This window comes from Struthio camelus, chromosome 13 (genome assembly GCF_040807025.1).
Source record: "Struthio camelus isolate bStrCam1 chromosome 13, bStrCam1.hap1, whole genome shotgun sequence".
In the NCBI taxonomy this organism is placed as follows: domain Eukaryota; kingdom Metazoa; phylum Chordata; class Aves; order Struthioniformes; family Struthionidae; genus Struthio; species Struthio camelus.
In genome coordinates, this window is record NC_090954.1 from 20140908 (window position 1) to 20154255 (window position 13348).

General features: G+C 45.4%; 1 protein-coding gene across 2 annotated transcripts in view; it reads left to right on the top strand.

Annotated features, from left to right (window-relative positions):
* The window catches only part of FGF18 (fibroblast growth factor 18), a 77514-nt gene that overhangs the window by 49434 nt on the left and 14732 nt on the right, over positions 1-13348 (top strand). For both annotated transcript variants that reach the window (XM_068959186.1, XM_068959185.1), the window contains one exon: positions 6485-6591. In XM_068959186.1, the coding sequence (XP_068815287.1) occupies positions 6485-6591 (107 nt within the window). The remainder of the gene's footprint in view (positions 1-6484; positions 6592-13348) is intronic.

The following is a 13348-nucleotide window of genomic DNA, read 5'->3' on the forward strand; positions in this document are numbered from 1 at the left end:
AAGTGGGACAGGACGGCCTTTGGTCGTGAGATTGCTGTTTGCAAACGAGAGTGCCTGAAAGCCTTTCCCAGACGCTCGAGCGCTTATCAACTAGTTCAGAGGCAAAAACCTCTGGAAGGTAAAGCAGAGTGCATTAGGGAGGGGATGTGACCCCTTGTAGCGCTGTTAAAGTGCGGGGATTCTGCGCTTTTCTCCAGCTCTTCCCTTGTGCCAGTTGGAGGTAGGCAGAGCGCAGAGACACCCCGGCGGAGGGCCAGGAAGGCGAGAAGTGTGTCCTTCTGTCCCACACCTGTGCTCCTGGCACGTCTCGCCCCGTGGCACGTGGCAGGCCCCTGACGCTATGCAGGGGTCTTTTCCAGGACCTGCTATGGGTGTGAAGTCCTTTGTGTGAAAGCGTTTGCGGGATCAGGTGGCTGCGATGGAAGTGCCTTTGAGATCTTCGCAGCACTAGAGATTTTCCTGTGCTGTCTCCCATACAAATGCTCAACCATGTCCGATTCCTGAGACCTGCTCGAGCTGGCGGGTGCTGTCATGAGATGGATGGACTGTCTTTGCAGTCGATCCTTTGTTCGCGCTGAACCCTCCCTTCTGCTTCGCTTCAGTCCCCGAATCAGGCGTGGAGAAGCGCAACGAGGGGCTCTGCGCTGGAGGTGCGCTACTGTGTTGTTGCTGTAAGGGCTGTAGGTGCCTGAAATATTGTTTTTCCCTAACTTACATCAGTTGACCTAATAAAAGGTATTCATTGTCCCTTCAGACCTAGGTACTTTGGGATGTTAAAAAGACAGCCTCGGTTAGACAGACCGTATTTTAAAAAGGCCGATTTAAGATTATTTTAGTGCACTGTTCACTACATAGTCTCACTGATCTAAGACTGGATAGTTCCCAGTCTTGTACAAAGTGATGGCTTTAAAAAAAAAAAAAAAAGTACCTGGAGCCTGAATCTTGGAGCTGTTGGTACAGCACCCCGCTGGAGAGGTGGGATTAGTAGGGATCTCCCAATGACCATGCCTTTTTATAATTTGACATATATGTTCTGTGTTCACTAAAGACAAACTTGATGAGCTAATTGTAATAGTATGTGGGTCAGAGCTCGGCACTCCTGAGCACCGACTTTCTTGGTTTCTGTAGCTACTCCTGATTCGCACCTAATAATTGAGAAGGGAATTGGATTGTATGGGTTATAACTCTTTAAAATGATACGTTTTTGAGAAATATGCAAATGTGCAAATAAAACTTCCAGAAGCAGCATACATTCCCTCACTTGTTCATAGCCCGTAGGCTTTATTAGACCCTACAGACTTTACATAATTTTGGCATTTTTCCCTCTTCATTATGTCATAAATGCGAAGTGGAGACAGGGTTCTGTCCTATGTTGTGGTCATGTAAAGGATTCAAATACTTTTGGTAGGGGGCAGATTGTGTTTGAACAGGTTTCAACTATTTTAAGCGTGGATGTACAGAAGAATCCATCCTCGGCTATACAGGGCTTTTTCCTGGAAGACCCAGTCTTACAAGAAAAATAAATCTTACTCTCCCCAGCTCTCTGAGGGTGAGTTAGATATAGTATATGCTGAGAACTAGTGAAAGTACGCTCTGCTTCAGTTCATAGCGGTAGACTTAATAAATTGGAAAGCTGCTCCCTGTCACAGAAGCTGTGGTCCCAGCCTCGGCTTATCTGTACATCATTTCTCTTCATTAGCTGGAAATGGTTTCAAGCGCTAAGAACAGTTTCCCTGGCTTTGTAGTAGTATGAGATTGTAATGAGAAAAAGTGCAACAAAAGCTGGGATCTTGGTCCCCTCTGAGACCCTTTCCACAGAAAAATCTGTCTTGGCTGGCCTGCTTAAAGAGGACTGTGGGCAGCAAAAGTGGCAGTGTTTTCTTTGCCCCCGCGGTTCCTTTTGCAGGATTTGGACCTGCAGAAAGCGACTGCGGATTGACACAAGCCCGCATCGTGGTTAAATCTGCTCGACATAACCTTTCCTTGAGGACGGTTGCAGCCTGTCCTGTTCAGCCTTGGAGCTTTTAAAAATTGTGCTCAAGAGCTTGCTAGTCCAGAAACTGCAAATATAGCACAGGAGTACCTTGGTTTGGCTCCAGCGTCCATCATTAGCAAATAGACTCCTCCAACCTGTCTCATCCTTTTCCCCTTTAAGGCAGCAGCAGAATTGCTACTGCAAGACGGATCAGTCTGTCCACTGTGCTCATGGCCAGTGCTGCTTCGGAAACATTTATGAAGTGCCCAGTCCTTCTGCACCCTAACTGGGTTTTCCTCTATCGCTTAATTTACCTGAAACTGGCTGGAATTTAGGATTTTGCGATCGATACTGTGTAAGCCTTAAACTTCTCAGGTGCCCTATTTCTCCTGTCTTTCCCTATGCTTTTCTGGCTCCCATCCTCCCACTCCCAGGAAATATTTGAAAGATAATTTGGCATATTTTCTGCCACCTTCACATATCTCCCTGACTTCATGTTTTCTTAGCTGGAAGATAGCTTTTCAACATATATATGTAATCCTTTTCACCTAGACATGTGAGGAATTCCAATCGCTTCCAGTGGGAGTTTTCAGGAAGGTTTAGGTTAAATGGGCCAATAAGGCAAAAGCATGTAGCAGAAGATCTTACCCTCTAAAGACATCTTTTCTCTTTCCCTTTTTTCTTTCTTTCCTTTTTTTTTTTTTTTCTGGAAAATATATCAGAATATCTAGCTGTCAAAGAATTTAAACAATAATACCTGATCTGGAGGCTAGAGCACAGGGCTTTTGAAAATAAAGATTGTAATCTCCCTACAGTGTATCCAGGGACTGATGGGGTTTAAAGTAACATATCCTGCAGGGTGAGCTAGGTGTAAACTGCCACGGGGACGCTGCTCCAGCCTGGTGTCACTTATTTCCACTGAGCGCTCAGGTAAAATTCCCTTGAATTTTTCCTCGTGCTTTTTGGTGGCTGCAATGTTTTTATTGTAGAATCAAACAAGACAGCGATCCAAGGCCAATTTACGTTTATTGGGACCTTGTTGGTGGTGACTGAACTTTTTTTGCAGCCTCACGTGGTGGGGTCAGGATACCTCAGCACCAAGTTCTGGTGGGCGAGTATGCATGTCGCAGAAGCTCTTGTTGCAGCATTGGCGGGTCCGGGGCTGGGATTCATTCCAGATAATTTTAGCTATCTAGAAGTTAGGTGTGTTGTCCAAGCTTACTGTTGAGGCTCTTGAGAGAATTTAGGGAGAGAGAGGCAAATCCTCCCCGTTAGATGCCTGTTTTAAAGAGGAGAATCAGCTATAAGGGGAGACCTTTCGCAGGAAGCCAACTGGGTGGTGAGCCCTACCCCAGAGCCAAACTGATCTCTCGTAAGGAAAAAAAAAAAAAAAAGAGGACCAGGATCCCTAAAAATGAAAATATTTCCAGCAATTGAGGAAGCTTAAGACTCAGATTTTTGAAAAATAGGTGCCTGTGGTTTGGCTTTGTAGCCTGTGCCCTGGCAGCTAGCAAAGCCCAGCCTGATCCCACAGTGAGGAGCAGAGGCAGCATGCTGATCCGCCGTCCCTGAGCTCCTGGCTTCCGACCAGACGTTGGCGTAGGATGATCTCCAGGACTTGAGAACTGTGTCGGGGCGGAGGGGTGGGCTGGGGTATTTACCGGTGGAGGTGTCATGCGGGATGTTTGCCCATCCGCTGCTACTCAATCCGTGTTTTGGCGCTAGGCGGTGAGGGATTTAAGTGCAGGCATAACCTTTGCAGTCCACAGGAAAGGTGAGTCCCATTTAGTTCTAAATTATGACATTATTTTATTAGATCTTTAAACTTTATTTAAGTTCTTTATTTAAGGAAGGAGGAGGAAGGTATCGTATTTTAATTAGTAGCAGTGTCAAAGGAGACCTAGATTAATTATTTGAAATCACTCCATCCAGATGGTTTTAATTTTCACAGCAGGGAACCGGCATCTTTTTAAGGTGATATTTTTCAAATTAAAATCAGCTTGGATATTACTCATACAGGCTGCAGTGAGAGGGGGTGGGGAGCGCAGGATGGTGTGCCCTGTGGTTGTTAATCCAAGTACATGCTGCCCCAGCGAGCCCCTGCGTTACGAAGGTGTGGGTGGCTCACTGGCACACGGGCCTGCCGCTCAAGGCCCTAGCAGAGGCGTACTGCGTTTATGAGCATCAGGTTGGCCAGAGTTATTATCTGATATTCAACATTAATCTTAGCAGTTCTAGTAGCAGCGCCAAAACTTGAATGGACAGGGAACGCCTTGCAGCTTAGACACCGTGTTTCCGGAGCAGAGGTGAGCAGAAATTTGGCAGACGGCATGGAACACGCTTGCTGTGTCCTGTCTGCAAGCTGTCAAGCCAGGCCCTTTGGTGGACCTCGGTCCCTCTGCATCACCGGGTGGATCTGTGGACGACTCCTCGAAGCTCTCGGAGTTGACCGTGGTGCTCGGGCCGGTCTTTGGGATCTTTAGTGCTGGCCCGATGACCTGCACTCGGGCATGGGCTGCTGCAGTTGACCATTAGTCCTCTGGCCTTTGCTCGTGGTGGGGGGACGACTTTTCACAGTCAGTCACTTCCCTAAAGGTATCCATACCTTGGCTGTTCCCTGGTCCGTTTTTGCGGCTGGGAGAGCTCCTCTGAGCAGTCTCCCTGAACTCCTTGAAGCTGTTGGTATTTACCATTTTGCTCAGCCTCCCCTTGAACACCTCTCTTTGACCCACTGTCATCTCCCCCATCCTGGCTTTGCTCATCTTTATATCCTTACTATGATGCCATATTTCTGGTTCATGGAGTCCTTCCTCGCTTAAGTGCATGGGAGGTCACTGGTTTGATACCTCCTTGGCAACTGGGGAGAGGTCTGCAGCATGCAGTTATCATCAACGAGCTGGCCTCTATCCCAGAAACCCAAAAACATGGATACGTTTCTGAAAGACTCAGATAACTGCCCGTGTTTATGTATGTTTGTAAGTAATATACTGGTATAATACAGGCATTATCCCGTTTGCTGTTAGAAATAAGTTATTCTTTAAATATCCCTTGTGATAAAGGGATAACAGATATATCTAAATAAATGTAAACATCTAGTAACTGAAAAACCCTGAACTTGCATATGTGACAGAGCTGCAAAGGGAAAACTCCATTTAGGGCCTTTGCGAGTTAAAGGTTTGTGATATTTGCACTGCTGCAGAAGCCAAAAGCTGACTTTACAAGTGGGAAAAATATTAATGTGTTTAAATGAAACAAACTCCTATTTCTATCCCCCTGGTAAATCCTTACAGTGAACATATTTGCTCTTAGAGGGTTTTAAAGTTTGAAATATGAATGCCAAAAAGAATGTGACTTTTTGCAGCACAGATCAAACATTCTCCAGAGTTTGGCAAAAGCAGTGTTTCTACGGTAAGACTTAGTTCTTACAAATGTGAGAATTTCCAGAACAGGATTGTGGATTTGCACTTGCTGACACTTACACATTCTTGCATTGTGTTTCGACCATGTCTACTTTCTCCCCTGCATATCGGAGATGGATCTGAACCAAAATGTCCAGTCTGCATGTTCCTGACTCTCTAGGGAAATTTGTGGAATCTGAACCTCGAGCATGATTGGAATTCGTGTTCAGATCCTAATTCTGAAATGAGACAGAATGAAATGCTGAATTCAAATACGTCCAGGTTTTAGTGATGATGGCAGCGTGCTACAGATCCAGGTGGCGACTTGGCCCGCTTCTGCAGGTTAAATTGTGTCAAGGCAGGTGGCATGTTAGGTTGTAACAGAAATCTATCCTCTGCTATGGCTCCTGGAAATGCTGCAAAGAAGCACTGCGGCCCTTACAGATGGGCATTATGTCATTGGCCATGTTTCTCCCAGCCAGTGCAAGAGTCATAGACTCAGCTGAACTAGATTGCCACAGAGCAATCAGTGACCTTCTGGGAACACGTCTGGACACACAAAGGACTTCTAAAGTGCACGTGTTCATCATAAAGAGCAACTAGCACTGAATTTCTCCCTTCCTAGCTGTCTCAGCGATCTTTAGGAAGCCTGAAGAGCAGAATGTTGCTTTGCCTCTCTAGCGTGTGGCTGGGACGCTGCTGTGAAGTGTTTAAGGGCCGCTGACGGGGAGGGGGAGAAGGGAATTTCATTCTTGTCATGCTGATCTTTTTCCTTCCATGAGACTGTAATCCACAACCTCGGTGTGAAGGAGAACATCGAGCTATATATTACTGGTGATGTAGTGGTGACAGGCAGAGTGCACATGTGTATGCGCACATTTTCTGGTATTAAACCCAGAGTGGGTGCACAGGACTCGGTGAAGACCTTGATTTGCACCTGTGACCAAGTTCAGCCTATGGATGGGCTCTCTGGGTTTCCTTGTGGTGCCCACAGCGTCACGTGGTTCAGGTAGCTGTAGCGGGAGGACACACTGATGAGCCTTGCACACCCCATGACTTAATGTGACCCCACTGGTAAATGCTTTTTTTCTTCTTCTTCTTCTTTTACAAGCCCAGCTTCTAGTGGAAACAGACACTTTTGGCAGCCAAGTCCGGATCAAAGGCAAAGAGACAGACTTTTACCTTTGCATGAACAGGAAAGGCAAGCTAGTGGGGAAGGTAAGTGTTTCCTATTAATTCATTTGTAATATGAGTGTTACCTTTAGCAGCCTCCTCAAAGCCGTAATGATGTGTTCGAACTTTGCCTGTCAGCCTCAAATGAGAAGCAGGACTGGGGGAATGGGGCATTTCCAAGGCAGCCCCTACCTTTACCAAGCCCTCCCCCACGTCCATAAAACCAAGCGCTGTAGCCAGCCACCGGGGTTTTACGATGATGGTTTAGATACGCATGGCTTTACAGTTGCATAAATCGGCAAAAGATGTCATCTCCACCTCGCAGTGCTGAGGACATCGCCGCAGTAACTGCATTACTCGATAGAAATATATCGTTCTTTGGGGTGAAATTAAAAAAAAAAAAGGAAAAAACGTAGGAATGTGCTCGGTAGGATAGCAATGTAATGCTCATTTCAATAGTGAGGCAGGGTATAGTGTGGCAAAGCTAATACTGGAATCTGAACATCTTATTAGGGCTGGGCCTCACGGTTCTAACATTACAGGAATATTTTATTACTTTGGATCCCTGCACAATGGAAGCATGTAACAAATTACAGCATATTCGCCCGTGTAGCTTAACTTCTTTGCTGAAGTCATATTTTTTATGTATTAACTTGTTTTTGTAACTTAGGCAGTTTTTCTGTATTGTTGGCGAACCAAGAAGCTTAATCACTGGGCAGGAGGTTGTTCAAAGTTAAAATATCACCAAACACCCATAAAAGGCCCCTTCCCCCACTGCCCACACTTTGCACGCCAGGAATTAAAATCTGGCATCTCTGTGGCTGCGAAAAAAGGAAGCCGAGTTTTGTTTTGAGTCAACAAAGTCGGTGCAGTGAAAGCCACGCTCCCAAAGAGAAACCAGAAACCAATTGCTCTGATGAAACATTATTTACTTTTGTGGTCCCAAGAGTGACACTTGAGGGACAAGTGCCTTTCCCAGAGGATCCCTCCTGCCACTTTGGTTTTGCTCACAAGGAGTGCAGATGCTTCTTTTGTGACTTGGGCTAGATCTTCCAAACGCAGCCACTAATTGTGGCACCCTGCCTAAGCCACCGAGGATCTGCCTTCGCAAAGCGTTGAGTTTCCAGGACACTGCTTCAAATCAGTGGGGACTTGGAAATAACTCGGTGCGCTGGGAAAATTAGACCCGAACAGCCAGTTTGCTGCTTCCTGCACTTTTGTGGTTTATTACCTGCTCCGAACGAGACGTTGTTGTTCGATCTTGGACAAGCAAATTAATTTTTTAACTGGACTTAGATGGCTTAGGATAGGGATGGATGCTTTTGAAAATTGCGCTCAACACTCCTAAAATCTGACCCTTGATGTCTTTGCCTTAGTTTTCCATCCTTTAAATGTGATAACAGCAGTTCCCCTTCTCTTGGAAAAGTTATAAGGATAAATATGTTAATGTTTATGAGGTGCTGATAGCACAATAATGGAGACCTTAGCAGTATCATCTAAATTGGACGGGATGAAATGAGCATAAAACGTTACTGTTTTCTTTAATAGCATTTACCCTCGTGTGGATCGCTAAGGGTACACAGCAGCAACCCACATCCTTTCCTGCTCTGTGCCGTGTCCAGAAGCATCCTGGCAAAATCAGAGGCTGTTTTTCAAAATGTATAGTATATTTTGGCAAGATCCGCCCCTTCATTTGGCCCACTGGGCAACAAGGCAGGACGATTCTTTACCCCGTCACCTTCCATGCCGCGTAAAGCCTTTGTATTTTCTTGATGCGCTTTTTGTAACGTTAAGTTGGCAAACAGTTTGTTACTAAAACAAACAAACAAAAAAAACCCAGAACACCCCCCCCCAAAACTTTTCTTGTAAATATCCCATCTGAGCCTTCCCACCCCAGACTGCTGACAAGTTCATAAACCAGCCGACCTGAGCAGGAGGGGGTACTGAGCATTGCGCTTGGAAGGAAAATGTTCCAGACGCATTGCCCATATTAACAGCTTCTCATGAGCAAAAAAGAAAATAATAGCATGTCTTCTTGATACCAAAGAGTGTGGTTTTAATTAGTATCATAGTTTCAGCTCTTTTTGTGGCAAGCATTTGAGGGAATGCTTTTTAGACCGAATGCTCTAAACAGCTAGTAAACCCCAAGGAAAACATTAGATAAAAGTTACGCCTCGGCTTATACAAATATTTAAGTTCGGTCTGGGGGTGGAGGGGAATGAAACCCATAAACTGATTGTTTCACGGTTGCCCCGGTATGTTCATTTGGCAACGGAGGAGCCATGGGACAAAATTGGTTCTTTTTCTCTGCTCATTTCCTATTGCCTTACACTGCATAATCCCCAACAATACCAGCATATGCCATCTGGCTTTGTTCTCCTTCACAGTCAGCGTTTTTGGATCCCCCCCAGTTGAAAAAGCTGCTTTGAATTTAGTTCTTTTTTGTTTCCCATAATCACCTACAAAGGGTATTACAAACCCGAGCAGGTTGTTGTTGTTCTCAACTGGAACGCCTGACGAATGCGACTGCTCCAGAAACTGGGCTCCTTCCCCACGTTGGAGCTAGCTATGTTACAGGCAAATACACTAATCTGCAGGGTTCAAAAGAGCAGCCTTGTTTTCTTTTTTTCCTTTTCTTCTTCTTCTTCTTTTTTTTTTTTTTAATATCAGAGCTTGCACCCGTGCCAGCTTTTCTGAGTTGCAGCCATCTGATGGAGCTTTCTCAGGAGCCCAAAGCCTTGTGTTCTCTCGCGCTTGCTTGTTTCTATATGCAAGTTTGCAGCTCGCGTTGGCCAAGGGTCTCGGAGGTGTTATGGGCAGGCTTCTAACTTTATTTATTGTCACAGCATGCAACTTTTGAGGTCAGTTTGGTTCTATGTGGTGCTTATGAAAACCGGTGACAGGGCAGGTGTTGCACAGGGAATGACTTTTCTGCTAAAGACAACCTGTATCAAGGGAAAACAAACTGGATTGTGCTTCTTGGTTGATTTTTGGTGCTGTGGTAAAGAGGGCCCAAGAAAGATTTCCTTTTATTTTTCCCTTCTGACCATATTTTTTTTTTGCCTGTGGCTTTTTGGTGTCTCTATTTTAACACATGAAGAAATTGTAAGTCCCGAGTTTTCTCATTCTGCTTTTCTATGGACCACTGAACTTTATGGTGGCGTTATATTACAAGGAGAGAGATTAAAATATGAAGATTCAGAAGAGGAATAGTAGATGTTTTTGTTAAAAAGTCTTCTTTTTTTTATTACTGTTTATTTAACTTGGGCTTCCTATGAACACTAGGGAGAAGAGGACTCTGTGAAAGGTTCAGCCTCCCTTTGCTTTCATGTGAAAACGCTTCTGTTCCAGGTCTTTAGCATTCTTATGCCATCTCTGTAGTTATCTCACTTTAATAATTCCTCCTGATACTGTGATGTTCATATTGAATAGAACCTTTTACAGACAGATACATTTCACTTGGTGCTCACACGCGCGCTCCCTCTCTCAATCCCGTATCTGTAGCTTCTTATGTATAGACACGTGAGGGTGTTCATGGGAAGGGGTATAGTGTGACTTTTCACGTAGAACATAGGAACGCTGAATATTTGCAATAATTTAATGTTGGGGGGGGAGGGGGAGAGGGACGAATAGTCTCTTTGGAGGAGCTCTAGGTTTCTAACTGAGGTTTTCCTGGTGAGTCCCTTTGTGGCTTTTCTCTCTGCCTCAGCTTCCTTATCTCGTGCATTGAGATAATGATGTCAATAAAGCGAGGGACTTCATGTTTGTAAAAGACTGTCAAAGTCAAGTCTTTTAAATCACCACAGCAAGGAACAGCAGACGAGGATGTGAGCAGGTGGCTGTTGATTACTTTGGCCACCTCTAACTGTTCTTACTGCGCCTGCCCTTACAGCAAATTCATGCTATCTAGAGTAGCAGGGCGTTGCAGGGATTTCTTTTCCTTTTCCTTGCCCGTCTTCTGTCCCCATCACTATGAGAGTGTTTGGAAGAGGTCACTGATCCGTTTGAAGACTTAGACTGGATCTGTCGGCAGGACAGGATCCCCTAGCAGAGCCCTGCCCCTTCCCATAGGGAAGAGCATCCCGTGATCTGATTTTCCCGTCTGCCTCACATAACATGCAGGCTTTGAAGGCAGGTCCCTGGTAGTGTCTTCTGAAAGACGGCAGCTTAATTTCTCCCTTTTATTTCCATGCAAAGCAGAGATGCTACCCTGTGGTTTTCAGGGGATGAGAGCCACCCCACGCATTACAGATCTTTAGCAGAGGTGACTAATAAAGGGCTCTGTCCTTCCTTCCTTTTCCGTACCCTACGTCCCTTACTCTGTAAGGATATTTGAAATAGGAGCCAAAAGTGGCCCAATTTCACGTGAGGCTCTCCTAATGCTGCAGTGGTTGGTACTTGGTGATTAGAGTATCTTCAGTCCTCAGTACACTGTTGCTAGGGAATTTTCTGTGGTTCTCTAGCAACCACCCACCCATGGGATTATACAGTATAGTTGGCAGTAGCTCTCAGGTTATCAGCCGGTGTCCATAATAGGAATATTTCACACTTTGAACCATAAAGGAGAGGCAAGAATAGGCCTGTCCATATGGACTGACCAAGAACAGAGGAGGATGGACCTTGGCTTCCCTCAAAGCTGCGAAGTGGGAGGAGAGACTGTTTACTGCAGACCATGGGAAGGGAGACATCAGTTTTCAGAGTGAGATGCAGGAGCACTGAAGGTAAGTAATGACTAGCAGGAATCCAAAGGATTTGAGGTGAGTGGGGAAGGAGCTAAGCAAATCTTAAATTTGATCCAGAAGTTGCTTCAGAAGATATGCTCCAAGCAGTCCCACTAATGTTCTTCCATGGCTGGTCCACCTAATCTGGACTGTGTCTTCTCCAGATCCATAGGTAATATTGTTCCTTGCTCATTGTTGCTTTGGTTTTGAATACAAGCTCCTCCTCTCAGTAAGCTAAGTCACTTCTTGAACTCTTCCAGGAGGGAGAAGCAGGTGCTGGGTAATGGAGCTTTCTCCTCGTGGTGGCCAGGGTTCTTGGCGTGGAGGAGTCAGGACAACGTGGTGACAGTTGTTTGTCAGTTTTGTGCTGTGGTCCCACGTGATGCTGTTCCACATAGCGTGGATGAAGTCTTGATACTGCGAATCTTTAGGAAACTCCAACCCCACAGGAATTAGGGTGAGTTCTTGTTCTGACGTAGGGTGTGACTATAGAGAAACGTCGAGAAACAGGAGCAGAGTTTGATACGCAGCTGGCGGAATAGTGTGTCTATCTCATCTCAAGTGTCATCCCCTACCAGTTTGTTCTGATAAAGGGAAGGTGGAAAGTGAATGTGAAAAGTATGAGAAAAGCTGCAGTTACTTTTCCAAGGTGACTGCTCTGACCAGGCCTGAATCTTTCTGGTTGATGACTTGCTCAACTTTAAACCAGACACAACTGTCTGATTTAAAAAAAAAAAAAAAAGTGCACTGCATGTCAGATGTGAAATCAAATATGAGCAAGAATCCTGTTAGTCTAGATTTGTAGCTCTGCAGGCAGATTTGGCTTTGTCAAACTTCTCTTGACAAAAGCCTTGGGATTTAGCCCAGAGGGACTACTGTCGGTATAAGAAGTGCTTCTTACTCTGGGTTTTGTCTCCCTTTTAGGAGCATAGCCTAGGAGGGAGGGGAATACATTTTGAGCTCTACAGAAAGTGAGAGAAGTCAAGTCCCCAGAAATCTCTGCTCATTTGTATCCAGTTAAGCTCCTTCTAAAAATTCAATCCTAAGAGCATGTGAGACTGTAAAATACATGGTCACCCGTCAAATCTGCATGCTGACTTGCACCATGTCTCTTTTGAATTTCTTTAAAACACCCTGAGTGACCCCCTATACAAACACTCTCAGAAAATCATTATAATATATATGTGTTATTTTTTAAAAAGCTTTTTAATGGGTTTGTTTTTATTTCTCCCTTCTGTGTGTTTAATACGGATAGTGGGGAAAAAGCTGTTCATTAGAAGGTAGGAACAGCCCCGGCCATTCGGCATGGCTGGAGCATTGCTTCAGCTTCGCGTTAAGCCCAGGAGGACGCTAGGTATCTTGGGCGCTTTCTGGGGCCAGCTCTGCGGTAGCTGTGTCTGTAGCGCTGAAGCCCTCTCAGCGCGGGGAGAGATGAAGTCCAGCTTCTCTCTGCCCAGAAGAAAATAAGCTGTGCCAGCCAACGCATGGCTGTGCCAGTGGCACGTCGTCTGCAGCTGAAGGTGACGTGGCTCTGCTGACCACCGTCACCTCTCCTTGTTCCCCTGACCCGCGCCGCTCGGCTGATAACAGTTTACACCATTGACCTGCCTCAGAAACAGGGCTTTTTCTGGTGTGATAATTGCTTTCCAAGCCAATATATTTCTTAATGTTACCAGAAAGTTGCTAGTACCATATGGCAAGGCTCTCTGTATTTTTGCAGGACAACAAACAAATTGTTGCTAGATGCCAGACTGCTCTGGCAGAGCTTTATCACTGATTCCTGCCAGCAGTAGCCTTTAGGGGATAGTAATAATTTGGGGTTGTTTACATTACAGCTTTAAAATAGGGGTTTTCTTGAAGCATGTGTGTGTTTAGTCAGGAAAGTTGGCTAAAAAAACTCTGACAGCATCAAAGAGTGAAGGCGCTTGTTATGGCCCGTGCATGCAGTCTTGGCCCTTTATAATACCTCTGGCCTTACAGGAAAAGGAATGTCTTGGGTTACTCAAAATCCAGGTTGCTCAGTGGGAGCCGCCCTTTGGCTCAGGGAATCCCCAGTTGGACAAAGAGACTTGCCTAGGTAG